Source organism: Ictalurus punctatus, chromosome 26 (assembly GCF_001660625.3).
Source record: "Ictalurus punctatus breed USDA103 chromosome 26, Coco_2.0, whole genome shotgun sequence".
Taxonomy (NCBI): Eukaryota; Metazoa; Chordata; class Actinopteri; order Siluriformes; family Ictaluridae; genus Ictalurus; species Ictalurus punctatus.
The window spans coordinates 3498895-3519846 of NC_030441.2; the positions used below are offsets into that span (position 1 = coordinate 3498895).

The 20952-nt window shown below is 41.7% G+C and overlaps 2 protein-coding genes across 6 annotated transcripts in view; both read left to right on the forward strand.

Annotated features, from left to right (window-relative positions):
• Positions 1-13278, forward strand: part of fn1b (fibronectin 1b) — a 36615-nt gene extending 23337 nt beyond the window's left edge. For 2 of the 5 annotated variants that reach the window (XM_017457249.3, XM_017457250.3), the window contains exons 24-48: positions 257-448; positions 1159-1437; positions 2761-2949; positions 3167-3256; positions 3350-3616; positions 3789-3905; positions 4036-4209; positions 4994-5149; positions 5250-5369; positions 6106-6261; positions 6355-6474; positions 6703-6972; positions 7268-7455; positions 7618-7708; positions 8417-8596; positions 8693-8782; positions 8983-9171; positions 9361-9450; positions 10161-10606; positions 10812-10950; positions 11098-11259; positions 11537-11662; positions 12022-12128; positions 12275-12367; positions 12514-13278. In XM_017457249.3, coding sequence (XP_017312738.1) covers positions 257-448; positions 1159-1437; positions 2761-2949; positions 3167-3256; positions 3350-3616; positions 3789-3905; positions 4036-4209; positions 4994-5149; positions 5250-5369; positions 6106-6261; positions 6355-6474; positions 6703-6972; positions 7268-7455; positions 7618-7708; positions 8417-8596; positions 8693-8782; positions 8983-9171; positions 9361-9450; positions 10161-10606; positions 10812-10950; positions 11098-11259; positions 11537-11662; positions 12022-12128; positions 12275-12367; positions 12514-12591 — 4109 coding nt within the window. In that variant the 3' untranslated portion in view covers positions 12592-13278. The remainder of the gene's footprint in view (positions 1-256; positions 449-1158; positions 1438-2760; positions 2950-3166; positions 3257-3349; positions 3617-3788; positions 3906-4035; positions 4210-4993; positions 5150-5249; positions 5370-6105; positions 6262-6354; positions 6475-6702; positions 6973-7267; positions 7456-7617; positions 7709-8416; positions 8597-8692; positions 8783-8982; positions 9172-9360; positions 9451-10160; positions 10607-10811; positions 10951-11097; positions 11260-11536; positions 11663-12021; positions 12129-12274; positions 12368-12513) is intronic. The other 3 variants (XM_017457254.3, XM_017457251.3, XM_017457255.3) reach the window with 3 other exon arrangements.
• A 3535-nt stretch (positions 13279-16813) lies between these two features.
• On the forward strand, positions 16814-20082 carry LOC108258559 (tripartite motif-containing protein 16-like). The gene is made up of 6 exons (XM_017457267.3): positions 16814-17433; positions 17781-17876; positions 18059-18292; positions 18508-18667; positions 18875-18925; positions 19039-20082. The coding sequence occupies exons 1-6, from the start codon at positions 16828-16830 to the stop codon at positions 19560-19562; spliced, it is 1671 nt and encodes a 556-aa protein (XP_017312756.1). The 5' UTR covers positions 16814-16827; the 3' UTR covers positions 19563-20082.
• The last annotated feature ends 870 nt before the right edge of the window (positions 20083-20952 follow it).

Consider the following 20952-nt stretch of genomic DNA (forward strand, 5'->3'; position numbering starts at 1 on the left):
AAACATGATCCGATAAATTTTTTAATTTCTATTTTTCGGGCAATTTGTATTATTATTATTATTATTATTATTATTATTATTATTATTATCCCTTAAAAACAGTTTTTGGTAGAATTTTTCCCTGCTTTTACATTTTTCTATTCTCATTCGCATTTAAAAAAGAAATATTTAGTTCATGCTTTATTTTTATCTTATATTTTTATTTATATCTTATATTTCTTACTCATTTTTATCCCCACCCCCTCCCCATCCTCAGACATCACGGGTTACCGGGTGACATGTACGCCCACCTTGGGGCAGCGTGCAAATTCCCTGGAGGAGTTTGTTCGAGGCCAGCAGACTTCGTGCACGCTGGAGAACCTGAGCCCTGGTGTTGAGTACAATGTCAGCGTCTACACCGTTAAAAACCACATCGAGAGCGAACCCATCTCCTCAGTTATCACGCAAGGTAGTCACCGATCGGCGTCATGCGGAGGCTCTGTTTATGCTAGCGTTATTCCTTACAGGAAATCGTAACATAACAGTGTTGCAGAAGCACAATGTTAAATCACGTTTGTATTGCTAATAATTGCGGTGAATAGATTTTACCTACGATTAGCTAGAATTTTTGTTTATAATATAAATTTCCATCAGGGGGGTTAATTCCACATTTCTTAACCATGTTTCCAAAGCGTGGAAAAAAAACAAAAACAAGATGGCGGAATGTGGTCTTCTCTCTGAGACTGAACGATGGCGCTAAAATATCCGGTCTATTATTGCGAGAACTTGACAGACGTCTTTCTCTAAACCTTAACGTTTCTATCTTTAATTATTATTATTATTATTATTATTATTACTGTAGCTATTGATTAGCTGTCAATCAGTTCTGTATGAAGTCTGTAATTCTGGCTGCCTCTATATCTTAATTAATTTTCTGCACTAAATATGATCTTAATTAATTGCATAACATTTAATTGCCGGTCATCATTCTTGTAATTGTTCACACCGTGTGTATGTCGTATCTGTAGTTATTTACAATGTAAGCACTGTTTGTTTGTTGAATTCAGTTCGAATCTCACGCATGCAGTTTTAATTTCCTCTTTCAATCAAATCTCTAATCAGCGCATGACCATGATCTGTTCTCTCCTCTGCTCGCGTTTCTGAATGAACTCGGTCCAGACGTGCCGAAGGTGAGCGACCTCGGCTACGTCAACGTCACCGACACCACCATCGGGATTCAGTGGACGCTTCTAAACCACCCCGCCGTTACGGGGTACCGCGTCACGGTACTGGCCGCCGGGGAGAGTTTGCCCATCCTGGAGGATTCGCTGGATTCGGGCACCGGTTTTTATACGGTTCGAGGGCTGGAGCCCGGGGTCGACTACCACATCAGTGTCATCACGCTCACGGAGGAGAGCGAGAGCGAGCCAACAACGATCACGCAGCAAACGCAAGCTGGTGAATTTTATTTAACGTGCTAAGCGGCGGTACAGCAGGGAAACCGGGTCGTTTGGTTAAAAAAAACAACTTTTAAAAAACACAAACTCGGTATTGGAATTTGATTTAAATCAGTGGTTTAGCTATTTAAAGCAAAAAGAAATGATCAGAAGTCCATTTTACATACAATATAAAATGTTTTACAAACGTAATTTTGTTTAAAATGCAAACTTTCATTAAAACACAAATGACTTGGGAATACAAATAATTCAAATTGGAATTCAAACAAATATGAAAATGTTAAGGATTTGAAATAGAAAACAATGTTTGGAATTTCATTGAAATTTGGTCTTAATTACACAATGAAATATTTGGGTTTTAAATCGAATAAATTTTAAAAACAAACTACTCCATCAATACAATCAAAGACTTAAAATTTGGTTTAAATGTAAAGATTTAGATTTTTAATTTAATTTGAGGCAAGTATTAGTTTAATATATATATATATATATATATATATATATATATATATATGTGTGTGTGTGTGTGTGTGTGTATGTATATGTGTGTATGTGTATATATATATGTGTATATATTATATATATATATATATATATATATATATATATATATATATATATATATATTTATAAGTTTGCTTTCACATTGAACCCAAAATGTTTTCATATTGACATCAAACACAATCAGCGATATACATTTTAAATGTTTGGAAACGCAGTTTTCGACGCTGACAAAACTGGAGTAAACAGCAAACCAGGAGGTTCACTGCGATGTCAAATGTGTTTGGTTTCAAGTAAAAATCTAATTTTTACTCAAAAGGTAAAAATGTTTCAAATCCAGATTAAAGAGTATAGATTAATATTAGATGTAAAATGCAGGGTTTTGATCGAAATTTTTGGGATGAACTTGGACTAAAGGAAACGAGGGTTTGGTTTTAGTTTAAGTTTTTATATAAATAGATGCCTAATAAAGACAAGAAAGAAACATTGGAACTTGATTACGCATGCAATCGAATGGTGTTTTGAAACATTTGAGTTTCTACCTAGCTAAAAAAAAAATTTAAAATTAAAATTTATATGTACACGTTATATATTTACTTTCCTATTACAGTATGTAAAAGAAATGAACATGTACACGTAAAAGTGATGTACATGGTAATTAGTACACAGTTAACTAGTACACATCAGAACGTAATTACTACTTGGCTAGTTTTACATTTTATTTATCATTTATTTTCAGTGTGCACATATTTCAATTTCCTGGTTTATTCCTGAAGATGAAATTCGCTGAAATAAGGTTGCACTCCTAAACACTCTTTCTCAGGTGTTCCGGCTCCCACCAACCTGAAATTCGGTGAGGTTGGTCCAGACTCGATGCGCCTCTCCTGGACCCGCCCCTCGGTCCGCCAGTCAGAGATCAGCCGCTTTGTGATTCGCTATCACCCGAGCAACGACGACGACAACATACAAGAAGTAAACGTGGGCGGAGCAACCAGCACCTACCTCCTCCAACGTACGGCCATTTTCGTGTTCTAGAACAACAGCTATTATAATAATAATAATAATAATAATAATAATATTACTAATATGTAAATAAAATGCATTTAAATGTTAATATATGTGGGATTTTATTTAGCGTATGTCACGCTATATACACCGTATTGTGTTGGATGTCCATCACAGTGTTTCTTGTTTGTTTTGGTTTTTTTGCCCTTTCTCGCTTTGTGTAGACCTGCTTCCCGTCACTGAGTACGTGGTGAGCGTGTCGTGTGTGTATGGCCAGAGAGAGAGCACCCCGGTCACGGGCAGACAGACCACCAGTGAGTCTCGTTTCTATATCTTGAACAGATTTTTTTTTTTTCAGTCCTAATGGAGTTAACATATTGGAGTGCTGATCTTTATGCTTCACTCAGATCTCGACTCTCCCAGCGGCCTGGTCTTCTCCGATGTGTTCACACACTCGTTCACGGCAAACTGGCAGGCCCCGCGCGCCCCAATCACAGGCTACCGGCTGGCATACGAGGCGACCAGCGGAGGGCGGCGTCAAGAGGAACGTCTGCCACCGAGCCGCACGCGTTACGCCCTGAACAACCTGCAGCCCAACACACTGTACACGCTGCGCATCTACGCCGTCAGCGGCCGCCAGGAGAGCCAACCTCTCACCGGCACGCAGGCTACCAGTGAGCACAACACACACACACACACACACTTATTTATTTAATTTTATTTATTATTTTTATTTTATTTTATTTTATTATTGCCATATTATATTTTGGCCACTTGAATTGAGATATTTTCTTTTTAGAACTTTATAATGTTTTTATATAAATATAACATTTATAATGTTTCTAGTCTCAGATGCTCCCACTGACCTGGAGGTGACCTCATCCACCCCGAACAGCATCACCATTTCCTGGGACGCTCCTGCTATTCCAGTGCGCTACTACAGGATCAAACACGAACAGACTGGTGTGTGTGTGTGTGTGTGTGTGTGTGTGTGTGTGTGTGTGTGTGTGTGTGTGTGTGTGTGTGTGTGTGAGAAATAGGGATTTGAATTAATAAAAAAAAAAGTATGACATTTTGACGTTTGGATCCACAGGAGAGCGCGGCTCTGGCCAGGAGTTCACCGTGCCGGGTACAGAGTCGACGGCCACCATCGGTGGCCTCCAGCCGGGCACCGATTACACCGTCACCATCTACGCAGTGACTGGCAGAGGAGACAGTCCAGCGTCCAGCACACCGACCATCATCACACACCGCACCGGCAGCCACGGTGACTATTACTACAGAATAACGCGAACACCACATGATACCCATCCGGGAACCAAGTAAACAGTGAATAATACAGTCTAATACAGAATAATACAGTTGGGGACAGTAAAGACAGAATAATACTAATACAGGAATAGAATATTAACACTGAATAAGGCAGCTCTAGAAACAGAGTTTAAACAGAACATTCAAAGATTCAGGAGCAATGTAAATGTCTAGAGAATAATACTGATCCAGGAACAGGATAGGAAATAATAGGAAATAATACGGATAATATACATGATACAGATTAAAACTGATCCAGGAACAGCGTTAATAAGGAATAATACAGATAATATAGTTAATACAGATTAAAACTGATCCAGGAACAGCGTTAATAAGGAATAATACTAATGCAGGAAATCGTTGCTTCAGGTGAAGTAAGTGAGCCTGGAACGACATTAATGAAGAATATTGGTCATTCAGGAACGTTAATACAGAATATAATATAAATCCGGGATAAAACAGAATTATTATTAAATAACATGGCTCCAGGAACAGAATAATGTTGAGTAATACTGATCCAGAAACAAAGTTAATACAGCTTAATACTGATCCAAAAATGGAGATCAAACTGAGGAACAGAGTAAATACAGGATAAACAGTGGATACAGAGGTATTACTAAATAATCATGGGTTAATTCAGATCCAGAAATGGTGTTAATACAGAATAGTACTGGCTTAGCACGATGTTCTTAACTACAAGAGCCAGTTGCGATTTTGTCCGCTTGTCTCTTTTATCCCAGGCGTCCCATCTCCCTCAGATCTAGAAGTGACCGATATCCAGGACCAGGCCATCGTGGTGCGCTGGAGTCCTGCCAGAGGCCCAATCACCGGCTACAGGGTCACCGGGCGCCCCAGAAATGGAGTGGGACCCACTTTCTCCAAGGAGGTGGGACCAGGTGAGTCTCTGCGGATACAACACACACAAAAAAATACTAGTCTTCATGCTGAGTAACAGTCCAGGAAACTGAAAAGTACTTTCCTTCTCCACGTTGTCAGATCAGACAGAGTTGAGAATAACGGGTCTGGTTCCGACGGTGGAGTACGTAATCAGCGTGTATGCCATCAGCCGTGATGGAGAGAGCACACCGGTGGTGGAGAAAGCAACTACCATCAAGAGTGAGTAGTCAAACCTGACCTTATTTGGACGAGAACTGTCGTGATTGTGGGGTCAGATAAAGGAAGGCCGTAATTCTGGTCAATGGCCAATAGATTCAGAGTTTAAAAGAGAACCATGGTGGACAGGGCTACGTTACTATAAATACACTACATTAAATACGCCAAGTAAAAAAACCAAAAAGACAGATTAAAACTGATCTAGTAATAGCGTTAATAGGAAATAATACAGATAATATAGTTAATACAGATTAAAACTGATCCAGGAACAGCGTTAATAAGAAATAATACAGGTAATATAGTTAATACAGATTAAAACTGATCCATGAACAGCGTTAATAAGGAATAATACTAATGCAGGAAATCGTTGCTTCAGGTGAAGTAAGTGAACCTGGAACGACATTAATGAAGAATATTGGTCATTCAGGAACGTTAATACAGAATATAATACAAATCCGGGATAAAACAGAATTATTATTAAATAATATGGCTCCAGGAACAGAATAATGTTGAGTAATACTGATCCAGAAACAAAGTTAATACAGCTTAATACTGATCAAAAAATTTAGATCAAACTGAGGAACAGAGTAAATACAGGATAAACAGTGGATACAGAGGTATTACTAAATAATCATGGGTTAATTCAGATCCAGAAATGGTGTTAATACAGAATAGTACTGGCTTAGCACGACGTTCTAAGTGATTTTGTGATTTTGTCCGCTTGTCTCTTTTCTCCCAGGCGTCCCATCTCCCTCAGATCTAGACGTGACCGATATCCAGGACCAGGCCATCGTGGTGCGCTGGAGTCCTGCCAGAGGCCCAATCACCGGCTACAGGGTCACTGGGAGCCCCAAAAACGGAGTGGGACCCACTTTCTCCAAGGAGGTGGGACCAGGTGAGTCTCACAACACACACAAAAAAATACTAGTCTTCATGCTGAGTAACAGTCCAGGAAACTGAAAAGTACTTTCCTTCTCCACGTTGTCAGATCAGACAGAGTTGAGAATAACAGGTCTGGTGCCGACGGTGGAGTACGTAATCAGCGTGTATGCCATCGGCCGTGATGGAAAGAGCACACCGGTGGTGGAGAGAGCAACTACCATCAAGCGTGAGTAGACAAACCTGACCTTATTTGGAAGAAGCGTCGTGTTTGTGGGGTCGGATAAAGGAAGCCCGTAATTTTGGTCAACGGCCAATAGATTCAGAGTTTAAAAGAGAACCATGGTGGACAGGGCTACGTTACTATAAATACACTACATTAAATACGGCAAGTAAAAAAAACAAAAAACCCAGGTTTATCCCAGTTCAACACTTTTTCACCCTCTCTGATCTTTAGCAACGGACAGTCCCACAGATTTGACGTTCTCTGATGTGGACAGCTCCTCGGTGCGCGTGTCCTGGCGTCCCCCACAGGGTCGTGTCACCTCGTACCGCGTCTTCTACTCAAGCCCAGAGACCGGAGAACGCGAGTGGAGTCCAGCGCCGAGCAGGAACGACGACAACGTGCTTCTCCAACACCTGAGACCCGGAACCGAATATAGCGTCAGAGTGATCGCCACAACCGACCGGGGTGCCACCGCGGAGTTGGCGGGAACACACACCACCGGTGAGACACACCGTGTCAAAGAATATGCAAATTAGTCTCCCGGTACTGTTGCACGGCAGGCATTCACATACTGGATCCTGATTGGCTTTTATATTTTATGACGCAGCAAACACTTACCTACAAAAGTACCTCCAATAGTTTTTCTAGCAAATTATGATTCAAAACAGACATCATAGAATAATTCACCAGTGTGAAAAATCAAAAATTATACACACCACTGTAAGTCTTCAACACTAGAGTAAAACAATCTGTCACTTAATAACTGTTTCTTTCTATATACTCCACCCCCTCGCAGTTGTCCCCGCCCCCACCAACATCCAGTTTGGAGACGTGGGCCCCTCATCCTTTGTGGTGCTCTGGAGGGCACCAGGCATCAGGCTGAATGGATACCGTGTCCTCGTGAAGCCCAAAAACAACATTGCGCAACCGAAAGAGCTGAACGTAGCTCCCGATTCCATGCAGGTCACCGTCACTGGACTTCTGGTATGAAAAAAAAACAATAAATAATTTTTAAAAAGTGAAAGCTTTTACAATACCTGATCCAGTTGAACTCATTCATTTGAACGCACAGACTGTTTCCAATCACGAAAGATCGAAACTGTTTATATACGCAAGGTAGAACTGTTTACTGCTTCGTGTCTCCAGGTGTCCACGGTGTACGAGGTGTACGTGTACGCGTTGAAGGATTCGGTCAGCAGTCCACCGCTTGTTGGAGAGGTCACTACAACCGGCGAAGGTGAAGAAGTTTATATAATAATGCTGTTCATATCAATAGCTATAATATTAGTAAACATTAATAAAATGGTAATCACCAGGGGCCAAGCACTGATTTTCAAATAGACCCCCTAATGATTTGCAGTGATTAGCTGATAAGTTCAAACATTTGACAAATGTGTTCGGTTGTTCGTTTAGAGTTTAAATAATTTGCTAATTTGATTGGCTGTTTGAAGCCAAGGTCATTTTCTGTTATTATTATTCGTTTTTGTTTTTTTTTTCTTAGGATTTCTGGTGTAGAGAAAGCATACCAGATTGGGGAATTGTGACAGTTTTTTTTTTTATTGTGTTGTAGCACCTCCTCGTGGACATAATTCACAAAATATATATTACTGACCTGTAGTAATGGAACATTTTGATAGGATCAAATCTCTGACCGATTAATGATTTCAGTTTTTGGATTGAAATACTACACATCAGATTTCACACACAGAAACCTACATCACCGAAACACTGTGAGATGTGGACTTGAAGCATTTTACAGAGGTTTGAAATGTTTTATAAGGTCTGATAAACAATATACCCGGTAATATCGGCTTCTTAACTAGCTAATACAACAGGCTTTAAGAAGGCGACAGAAGGGAAATGACTAGGGGAAGTGGACATAGGTAAACAGTGTGAAACATTTAACCTTAAGAGTCATTTAACCTGTCTCTGATTGGCTCGGCAGACATCAGCCCTCCACGGCGCCCTCGCGTCAACGAAGTGAAGGACACGAGCATTACGCTCAACTGGCGCGCCAAGATCGAGCCGATAACAGGCTTCTTAATCGAGGCCACGCCTATATCAGGAAACTATCCAACCATCAGGAAAGAGATTCCAGGTGAACATCGCAGTGCTGTAATTACAGGTAAAGTTTTTTTTTCCTCATTTAAAGGGATAGTTTGCTTATGTTAATACTAAAGTAACTAAAAGTAAATAAGAACACACACACACTGTGTTTCAGGTCTTCATCCTGGCACCGCTTACAAAATCAACATCTACACCTTGAACGGAGACAGACGCAGCGCACCCTTCACCCTCAGCACCAACACAAGTACCATACCACACACACACACACACACACACACAGCTTTCAAATTTGATTCCTAATAAATACTCATTTGAAAAAAAATCTTAAAGCATAACTAGCTTCCTTATCAAAATTTCAAAACCAAAACATTATAAGCTTCAGTGCTAGAAATCTCATTTGGTCGTCCACGTTCTTGACTTAGCGTGTGTGTGTGTTTTCCCCAGTCGGTTCATCCCTCCAGCCCCCCACTGACCTCAGGTTCCAGGCTCTATCTCCGACCTCCATCTCCTTTAACTGGCAGCCTCCCACCAGCCACATCACAGGATATTACATCACTTACGAGGAAGAAGGAAGCAGCCCACGTGAGCTCACGCCACGCCCACACGCCGGCACCAACTATGCCACCATCACAGGTACGTAAACTGGTTCGACATGGTTTTCCATTTCAATATATGAAACACCTAATACACGATATTATACCAATACTCTCTATATTCCCATACAGATGTGATATAGAGTGATGGAAGCAGATGTTTGGTGTAAAGTGTGTGTTGATGTTGTCTCGTGAGGATATTTAGTGCTCGGTGTCGATGTGATTGTAGGTCTGAAACCAGCCACTGTGTACATCATTAAGATTATCGCTCTGCAGAACACACTGAGAAGTCCACCACTGGTGGGCAAGGCCAGAACACGTAAGTACACACACACACACACACACACACATTTGTAATAAAGGTGTACTCCTTTCCTCAAAACCCTCTTTTTTGTTGCTCAGTGGTAAGAGCAGACAAAAAAAGACGTTTTGAGCCGCTAGCACGATGACTGTTAGCCTCCGCATTATGGCCGGCTCTGTTATATTAAAGCTAGCAACAACGGCTACTGTAACGCTAACAGTTCTGTGTGTGCTACTACATGTGCGATGCTATTGATTTTAAATGCCTTTAAATGGAGGCAAACTGTGGTGAGCAACGCTTAAGATCCTAAAAGGAGAAACGCCTGGATCTCTGTTTCACAACTGAGAAAAATATTTTTTTAAACTAATATATAAAATTATAACAGCCATTCACATTCTGATTTTGTCCCCATTGAAATTAATGTTCTGTAAGGTCTTAGCCGCCGACTTCCTGTATCTAATTGTCATACATTGAAGATCATTTAAACTGCACTGGCCCCGCTCGCCTACACCCGAACAACCACTTTAAACACCATAGCAACCACCCTAGCAACCACCTGGAATAATTTGGTTCATATTACACTGTTAATAATAATATATTTCCCATTATGTGGCATTTCCTGAACCATTCTTTTCTCCTCGGATGGATCTCTGCTAACCGTTAGCCGCTGTTTTATCTCTTCATTCATCTTCCCGCTTTGCTACTAATGGCGGCTTTTCTGCTCTCAGAGGAATCGCTGCTGTTACCGCTGCCTATACCTCCACGCCACAACACCCTCGGTCCGCTGGATGTGCCCGAGACCGACATCTTGGTGAACGTGGTGGGTCCGACTGTGCAGCCGGGACCAGGCGAGGGCGGCCAGGGCATGGAGTACACCGAATACAACAACCAACCCACTCTGCCTCACAGCGGGCACCGACCGAACCCCTACGTCCCCGGGACGGGCCAAACTCTCATCTACGTGCCCGCCCCGGGGCCGGACGGCTCGCGAGTGCCCAAGGTGGTGCAGCTGAGCGACCGAAACGCTCACGGTTTCACTTTTCCAGAAAATAAGACTGGGACGCCACAGGAGGCTCAGACTCAGACAACCGTCAGCTGGCAACCTTTCAGGCAGAGCAAAGCCTACCTTGTGACCTGCCATCCAGTCACACAACGCAACGAGAAGATGTTCCAGGTGAGCAAGCCGATAAGAACACACTGTATCCGGACTTTTGGTTGTTTATGAGAAATACAGTTGGATGAAATGGGAGGTGCTGTTATAGACCCTCATTAGCTTTTGGGTGGTACTTCATGATGCATGCGATGGGTGTTTTTGGTTAAAAAAAAAAAAAGTTACACATTATTATGAACTGTTTGTTGAACTTGCGGTTTGGTCGCAGTTGCAACTTCCCAGCACGTCCACCAGTGCCACGCTGATCGGCCTCACGTCCGGTGCTTCGTACCGCGTCCTCGTCGAGGCTCTGAAGGACGCGCTCAAGTACAAAATCCTCGACGAGGTCATCACCGCCGGTAACACAGGTACAAGCTAAAACATGTCCGTTAGTAAATAGCTCTGCGTTTAAAATCCTTATCATTTTTTAGTCATTAAAATTCTTCAAATTCACATTTTTCAATGTAAAAATATCATCAGATTGTATGAAATCACACGTGAAATTTCTCCGTCAGATCCAGCAGGAGTTCCAGCCAGCGACGATTCATGCTACGACACCTTAACCGCTACTCATCATAACATAGGGGACGAGTGGGAGCGCATGTCCGAGACTGGCTTCAAGCTATGGTGCAGGTGCCTAGGCCTGGGCAGCGGCCATTTCCGATGCGACTCCTCCAGTATGTACACGAATTAACTTCAAACCGAGATGAAATTACGCTACAAACAAATTCTAAATAGAAGTTCTAGATAGAGATCATCAAACATGATTGGCTCTTATATCTTACGATGCAGTAACATAATGTAAATAAAATGTGTTTTTATTAAAATGACCATAAAACCATTCCAGAAACATTAAAGATGTCCTACTGCACCCTGAACCCAGGTCCGAAACGTGAAGGGGATCCTGATAAAGTGTTCTGTGTGTTTTGCGTGATGTTGCGTTCTGTCACTCAGAGTGGTGCCATGACAACGGCCACAACTACCTCATCGGCGAGCGGTGGGAGAGACGAGCAGAAAACGGTCACATGATGAGCTGCACGTGCCTCGGCAACGGCAAGGGAGAGTTCAAGTGCGAGCCACGTGAGTGTTCCGACTTCCTCGGAAGAGAAATTACATTACATTACTTTAAACATTTTTACGGTTTGACATTGAAACAAATCCCACCCACATTCACAAACGGATATCCTGTGGCCCTTAAAGGGTGTGCGAGTGTCTCTAAAACACAAACATGCATTTCAGAAAGGGTTTTCTCAGCAACTTAATACACTTTTGCTAAGACCATTTATTGCTTATTGTGTTATTATTTAGCATGGTCTACATATCACAAATCCAGGTTATTTGTAAAGGATTTTGAAAAAAAATGTATTACTGCACCATTAATAATACAGTCATGTGAATCAAAAGAGAAGTTCAGGAACGCTTGTCCTTTGCGTTTGCAGATGAGTCGACGTGTTATGATGAAGGAAAGACGTACCAGGTGGGAAACCAGTGGCAGAAGGAGTATCTCGGTGCGATCTGTACCTGCATCTGTTACGGAGGACAGCAGGTGTGAACATTCACCACTGTTTATGCATGACTATGAACATGTTTTTATGCTCTAAATAATACCAAGTGTTTGAGGTCTTTTTGGGGCAGTGTACATTAAGGTGTATGTTCTCATTAATGTCTGTGTTTGTGTGTGCTTGGCATCAGGGTTGGCGTTGTGAAAACTGCAAAAAGCCCGGGACCGAGATCAATACTCATCTGCTGAAGCCGGTTCGCTACGGAGATGGTATCGCCAAAGTGGTACGTTTTGGATTTTAAAAAATAATAAAAATTTAGCGCACTGCTGTAAGCAACACCTGGAAAATAGCAGGTCATGTATATTGAAATGTTTACGCTCTGTAGTTCTGCTGCATTATATATGATGCCAGTAATCTTTTTCTTTCCAGAATATCCACTGCCCAATCGAGTGTCTCCGGCCGGATATCCTGGCCGACGCCGTGGCCAATCCCAACCCGTTAGAGTGAAGGGATTCCTGATTTTCAACTCCCCCTCCCCCAATCCTCCCTCCTGTTAACATGGCTCTGATCCAACACGTAACATCTGTGAGACTGTACTAACCCCCCTAGTGCCTTCAAGCCTTCCTATTGGTTACTGCAATCACCGCTACTGCTTCTCAGCCAATCAGAGAAGCCGACATTATGCCATAGCAATTTTCACTGCATTTAATTGGTCGCTCAGGCATATGATTGGCTTTCATCTGTTTATTTTTTTGTTTTTTTTAAAATAAAGAACATAAAACATTAAGCTTTAAAACATACACAAATGTTGACAATTTCAGTACAAATGAATAAAATGAAAGAAATCTACTCTACCAGTATTATTTTTTTTAAAAACCTTAACTATAAATCTGCACAAATAATATAAAAAATAAAGCACTGATTTGTGAGAATGTTACATGAGCTTTTAGCACACTGAGCTTTTTTAATCCTTCAGTTAGTTTCCCATGGCCGAGTTCGCTCAGAGCCAGCACTGTTTTTAGATCGACACATGATTTTGCTGATCTGTCCTGATTTGTCGAACGCTTTGATTTATTTATCCGTTTGGACCCACAAGTGTTTTCATCACATGCAGTTAAGAAAGTAATTGTCCTGCTGGTGCCAAAGTCTTCATTACTGTCAAATTCCTGTTTTTAAATAAAGTTTTACAAATAACGTTGATGCATTTGTGCTTTATATCCTTCATAAATATGAGCAAAAAAGGCTATGAAAATTGTCTTTATTGTTTAAACTTTTGATCTTTTGCTAAAAAAATGCACAACAATTCTCTGCTCTCATGGATATTAAACAATTGCAAACAAAATACAGGTTTATCCCCCCCAAAAAAATCTTTGTTAACTATAGGTTTGCCACAATTATTGGCACCCCTATGAATTAATATGAGAAAAATATATTTGAATTATATTCTCATTGATATTTTACATTTTTTGTACTCTGGGGTGACAGGAACTTGCTCAACCATAACTTCCTGTTTCACAGGGGTATAAATATGAGGTAACACTTAGGCCAAATTCCTTTAGTCATTCATAACAATGGGTAAGACCAAAGAATATATGAATGTAAAAATTCAGTATAAATCTTAAATGTAATATAATTGAACTTAAATGTTTAATTCATATGCTAACTGACCCCGCCCTCTCGGCATGTGCGTCATGGAAAGACACAGTGTGTGGTAGGGTTGCCAGGTTTACACCATATTGTGCTACTCATGAAACAGTTTAGGACATATAGCTGATTTAAAAACGGTCTTGCATTGGATCTTGCATTGAAAAGCTAATAATGAGAATGAAATCAAATCAGTGTCCATTACTCGTGGGGGCGGGGCAATTAACATATGACCAAAACATTTCAATTCTACCTTTATATTTACATTTAAGATTTATCTTTAAGACTTAAGATTATCTTTAAGATTGACACTAAAACTTAAAAGTGTTCAATATAAATGTTAAAGCTTAAGTATAAATAATAAACATTAAATAAACCTTAAACTACATACCCAGTGTAGTTCCCTTTCAAAGAGAACTCCACATTGTGTGAGCTCAACACTGTGGGAAACCACTCACTAATGACCGGTATATGAAGCTTGTGTAATATCATGCCTATTTATAGGCCTGCTGTGATCAAATGATATGGCAATTAAGTGCATTGCGTACCTGTGAACTGCACCGTCAACCTTATTATTTTCAGCCAAACTGCATGTCGGCCGTTTGTGTAACGCCTGCAAAAAGACTTCATTTCCTCTCTATCTTTTCAACAACAAAAAAAAGAAGGAAAAATAAATCTCTTTACTTTTCTGTCCCTTTAAAAGAAAAAAGCAAAAAGGAGAAAACTATGAGCGAGAGCGAATTCAGGAATTGTGATACGCTTTGCTCCCGTTTCATCGCGGGGGGACAGACACACTTTCTGTGTGAAGTGTCTAGGGATGGAGCATGCGACGGCAGCCCTCGAGAGGTCTGACTGTGTGCATTTTGAATGGCTTACAATTAGACTCCTTGGCCGAAGGGAATTGGTTTTCAGAGCCTCGTGGATCTGGTCCAGTCGCTGTTGAGTCAGCCAGCTGGCTCAGGTCCTGGGGATCTTGTATGTATCTGGAAGAAGAGTCGGGGATGAGCACGGCTCTATCTCTTGCTCTGTCTTCTGGGTCCGGCTCTCCGCTGGATGTTGTAGCTCACGTCGCAACTACTCCTTCCGCAATGAAAAGCCAAAAAAATATATAATAATTTCTCTCTTACTCCGAGGAGCCAGAAGGGTGTGCTAAAAACTGAGAGCAGCTCTCAAGCATATAAAGAGCTGCTTGAAGTGATTACTAAGGCTGGATGAACTTTTGTCTCCCCAGTGAAAATAAATCTTCCTCACACTGCAGAAAACTACCCTTTTTTCCAGAAGTGCATGACAAAATATCACGACTTTGGGGGAAAGCCATGCATAAGCTATATTTATAACCCGTTGATTGTTTTTTTTTCGGCCATCGAGGGGAAAGAAAGTCACGGCTATTTAGCTATGCTGAAGTTGGAGGAGGGGCTTGTGAGCTACCTCTCTCCATTGACAGCAGGTAATTTAGGGGGGCCAGCTTTGCCATCCAAGCCATGTAAGGCCACCGCGGCATTGGGTCTGCTTGTGGGTCACTGCAGACAATGGCAGTGTTGCAGGCCTACCAAGCAGACCTGCTGAGTGACCTTGACATACAGTGCATTCAGTCAGTTCCTTCACTGTTGTGTCGAGTTCACCTGGGCCAGCGCTAATGTAAGGGAGGCACAGAAGGTGTGTGTGGCGGCCCACCTCCCACCACAGACAGTCAGGGAAACCGGGCAGCCTGAGAATAGTCATAAAGGCCAAGCAGACAAAGGAGGAGTGGTCCTGAGGGGCCGTAGAGGGACGTATCACAGGACATGAGATTGTTAGGGCAGTTAGCCCCCTGTATTACTGTAGGGCTTCCCCTAGCCAAGGCTAAAGACCATCTGGCAGTGTGGAAACTATTGCCAAATGTGTCTCCATGGGTTCTGTCAACCGTAGAAAACGGTTACCAGGTCCAGTTCAGAGCTCGACCCCCCCGGTTCAGAGGTATGCTCCCCACAGTAGTCAGCACAGGGCGGAGCTCGATGTTAGTGCAGGAAGTAAGATCCCTCTTGGACAAAGGGGCCATAGAACATGTACCCCATTCTCTGAGGGAGGGAGGTTTTTACAGCCTCAACCTCAGAAAAGGGCTTATGGCAGTAGCAGCCAACATCATACTGTTGGGCCTATTGCACAGGAGACCATTTCAGTGGTGGCATATAAATCACCTAGAAATGCGGGTCATAATTCTAGCACTGAAATTCTTTCTTCCGCAACTGAGAGGTCACCGTGTGTTGTGACAGTCATCCAAATTGTAATGCTACAGCATACAAACACATTCTATACATTCTTCCAACTTTGTGGCAACAGTTTGTAATAGGCCCACATATGGGTGTGGAGTATAATTTACAAGGCACTGGAAACTTTCCTTTGACATTCTGATTGATGTTGACATGACTGTTGCACATAATTGCTGCAGATCTGTCAGCTGCACATTCTTTCTACAACCTTCCTGTTCTACATACCAAAGGTGCTCGAAAGGTTTCAGATCTGTCGACACTGAGGCCATTAACGTACACTGAACTAATGGTTATGTTCATGGAACCAGTTTAAGATGGTTTGTTATTTGTGACAGGTGTTGGAATTAGACATTATAAAAATGGGTAAAACTGTGGCCATAAAGGGATTCATGTGGTCAGTAACAATACTCAAGGGGTGGCATTTAAATGATACTCAAATGTTAAGAGGTGCCAAGGAAATGTTCCCCACACCACCACCAGTCTGAAGATGACTTTAAAAAGGTATCCTCCAGGTTATTCTGACTGGCCCCTTTGCATTTATACTCATTCAAGGAAGCTACTTAAATAGTGTTCTGTAGCATTTAGGTATAATTAAATTGTAGTTGAGGATCTATATTTATCAACTCCAGGATGGCAAGTGCTTATTAAGTTGCAGATCATTAGTTTCAAAAGCAATATTTCAACACTACCTACCATGATGACAGAGGATATCATTAAGCTTAAAAAGTCTAATCTGAATGTAAAACATTTGGACTCCACCTTTTCTATCTCCACCCCCTCTTTTACTAATTATTTTAGAGAAAAATAAACTAATCTCTGAGTGCCGCACATTCTCTCTCACTGTGAGGGCATGAAAATGGCAGAGGCTCGTATTTCAGTAGATCAATTTTCAGTGGATCAGTTCAGCTGTCCAGTGTGTCTGGATCTCCTGAAGGATCCGGTGGCTATCCACTGTGGTCACAGTTACTGTAAGGTGTGTATTAATGGCTACTGGGATCAGGAGGATGAGAAGGGAGTCTACAGTTGTCCTCAATGCAAGGACACTTTCACTCCGAGGCCTGTTCTACACAGAAACAACATGCTGGCTCAAGTGGTGGAGAAACTGAAGAAGACTGAAGTCCAAGCTGCTTCTCCTGCTCATTGTTACGCTGGATCTGGAGATGTGGAGTGTGATTTCTGCACCGGGAGAAAACACAAAGCCATCAAGTCCTGTCTGATGTGTCTGACTTCCTTTTGTGAAACTCATCTTAAACCTCATCTTGAACTTCCTACATTGAAGACGCACACCTTAATCGAAGCCTCCTCAAAACTCCAAGAGAAGATCTGCTCTCAACATGATGAAGTGCTTAGGATCTACTGTCGTACTGACAAAAGGTGTATTTGTTTTTTGTGCATGTTGGATAATCACAAAGGACACGACGCTGTATCACTTTCAGCAGAGAGAACTGAGAAACAGGTGAGAACTAGAAATCTTTTCAGAATGGATTCATCTGAATTATTTGTCTTATCTAGAATCAGCTGCTTTAGTCAGTTATCAGATTTAAATTGTGATTGTAATGGTTCAGTTCATCAGAATGATTTTAAAATGGTGTATTACATTCCAGTGTGTTGTGTTTACACAAGTGTTTTTGTGAATTTGTCCTCCTCACCCAGCGTTAGTCATAATCACATCAGAGCAGCCAGTGAATTTTTGAGCAACTTAAAGAATTCCACACAAGACTGTAAACTTCAACCATGTAGCTGCTGTTAATATTCACCGACACATCATTTATAACCAGCTGAATATAAGTGATTTGTGTTCAGAGCGAGTTAAAGGAGGAGCAGATGAAATCCCAGCAGAGAATCCAGGAGAAGCAGAAGAAGGTGCAGGAGCTGAAACAGACTGTGAACACGATTAAGGTGAGCAGTGAGCAGAGACAGAGCTGCTGCTAGAAACACACACAACAGGAACAAGCAGTCATCCAGAGTCCCAATAACAGAGGGAAGTGTGTGTGTGTGTGTGTGTGTGTGTGTGTGTGTGTGTGTGTGTGTGTGTGTGTGTATGTGTGTGTGTGTGTGTGTGTGTGTGTGTGCCCTAATAGTCCCATGCTCAGACAGCAGTGGAGGACAATGAAAGGATCTTTACTGAGATGATCAGCTCCATGGAGAAAAAGCACTCGGAGGTGACGGAGCTGATCAGAGCTCAGGAGAAGGCTGAACTGAGTCGAGCTGAACGACTCCTGGAGCAAATGGAGCAGGAGATCACTGATCTTCAGAGGAGAGTCACTGAGCTGGAGCAGCTTTCACACACACAAGATCACATCCACTTCCTCCAGGTAACACTCGCTGTAGTGACGAATGATATTAGTCCTATAAATTAGTTGCCATTCAAAATGACTTAATGTACATCATGACAGCAATGTTTTTAAACCTTCACAACAGTTCCAGCTTTACCTCGGAGTGTAGATTATTAGTGTTAGATAATCCGGGTTTACAGTTCAGCAAACAAACGCTAACATCAATCTTCTCTGATCTGTTTTTCTCTCTGTAGAGTTTCTGGTCTCTCTGTGTCTCTTCTGGACGTGAAGATTCACCATGCATCACCGTCCATCAACATCTCTCATTTGATGGATTGAGGAATTCTCTCTCAGATCTTAAGAAGAGATTTGAGAAATTCTGTGAGGAGGAATTCAGCAAAGTCCCTCCACATGGTAAGAGGAGCTGTTCCTGCTGGAGAAACACCATGATGGACATCTTTACTCACTCAGGAAATATTCACAAGATACACAGAAAGGACTAATACTTTTAACTAAAGACTGATTTAAAATGAAATCATTCACTTTATCACTTTAAACTGTTTCCATCTTTTACAGAAGCTGATGATTAATTTTTGTCTTCATCTCTGTTTTGTCTCCAAGCTACAACAGTTCCACCATCAGAGCCAAAGAGCAGAGAAGATTTTCTGAAATGTACAACACACACACACACACACACACACACACACACACACACACACACACACACACAAACAAACAAACAATATCCAGCATACATTTTCAGCTTTTTTTCTATTTTATTTTAGGTTTCTGTTTTCTGACTCTGGATCCCAAAACAGCACATCATTACCTCCGTCTGTCTGAGCAGAACAGAGCAGTGGCAAGCAGTTGGAACCAGCAGCCGTTCTCTGATCATCCAGAGACATTCGACTTCTATAAGCAGGTGTTGTGTAAGGAGAGTGTGTGTGGATGCTGTTACTGGGAGGTGAAGTGGAGCGGTGTTGGTGTGTACATCTCAGTCTCATATAAAGACATCAGGAGGAAAGGACTGGGTAATGAGTGTGGGTTTGGACGCAACAATCAGTCCTGGAGTCTGCGATGTTCTTCTTCTTCTCTGTCTTTCTATCACAGCAACATTAAAACTGATCTCAGAGTTCCATCATCCTCCAGAATAGGAGTGTATGTGGATCACAGTGCAGGAAGTCTGTCCTTCTACAGCATCTCTGACACGATGAAGCTCCTCCACAGAGTCCACACCACATTCACTCAACCTCTATACGCTGGGTTTGGGGTTTATGGAGGAACTGTGAGGTTGTGTGACCCGAAATAACAGCAGATGCAATTAATTTGTCTTTGAAACTTTATGATTGAAACTTTGGTAAATTTGGTATAAACAATTTGATTCTCTAATAAACTCTAATAGAGCCTCACAAAGCTAAAATAATAACTCAGTAACTCATGTAAATGTGGTAATAGATGAACTAGAAGGAAATATCCACGTTTTGAATAAATGTGTAAATCAGAAATGTTGAATATTTTACTAACTGCTTATTTTTGCTGAGTCGAGTAATTCAGTTCAGTTCACTGAATCAATGATTTGATTCATTACTTACTGATGAGACTCACTTTACCAAGACAACATGACACCAACTCAATGAATTATTCTAGCTAGCTCATTAGCAAGTCAATAAGACACAGAGTCAGCTAGTTATTACACTCATTATAATTATTATACAAAGTTATTACACTCATTACCAAGCCGTTGTGAGAATAAATCAGCTAATTATAATGTTAGGTAGTGACGGGTTTAGGATCAACCATTCCCTGGTGATTTTGAAGTTCATGACCTCTCATGCCCACTGAGTAAGCCCAAAGACCTTCGCTTCTATTGCCTCAAGTCTTTCTTCTCCAGCCCTCATGATGCAATTACACATGCCTTGCCAAACAATTTCATTGCTTCCTCCAGCCCTATGACTTGCCCTGTCTGGGCAAATTTAGCCTTGGCTCCACTGCAGCACCCTACCACTCCAGATCCATCTCCTGTACCCCCTCTTCCATGTCCTTCACCACCAGGTACTTCAATGCTGGAACAGTCAGCTTACTCCGGTTCCCCTTCCCTGGTCAGTGTGTCAGCACTGTCACAAGTGCTGAGTGCCCATGCACTTTAAGGACGTTCATCTTTATTAAAGGACTTCTGTGATTAATTTGTACTGCTTAGAACACACATGGATCAGCCATAATATTAAAACTACCAGCCTACTTTTGTGTAGGCCCCCCTTGTGCCACCAAAACCGCTCTGACCTGTTGATGCATGGACTCCACAAGGTCTCTGAAGGTGAGTTTTGGTATCTGGCACCAAGACATTAGCTGCAGATCCTTTAATTCCTGCACGTTGAAAGGTGGGCCGTCTATGAATCAGACTTTTTTGTACATCTTATAGACACTCAATCAGATTGAGATCTGTGGAATTTGGAGGCCAAGTCAACAACTTGAACCCTCTGTCATGTTCCTCAAAAATGTTTCAGCATGGCAGGGCGTATTATCCTGCTGAAAGAGGTCACTGTCTAGGGAATACTGTTGCCATGAAGGGGTGTACTTAGTCTGCAACAATGTTTAGATAGATGTTACAGTACATATCAAATTAACATCCACATAAGCCAGGATATAATTACTTATGGATTTCAGCTGGTTCCTTGCCTTCCCTTGCCTTGAAGAACTGC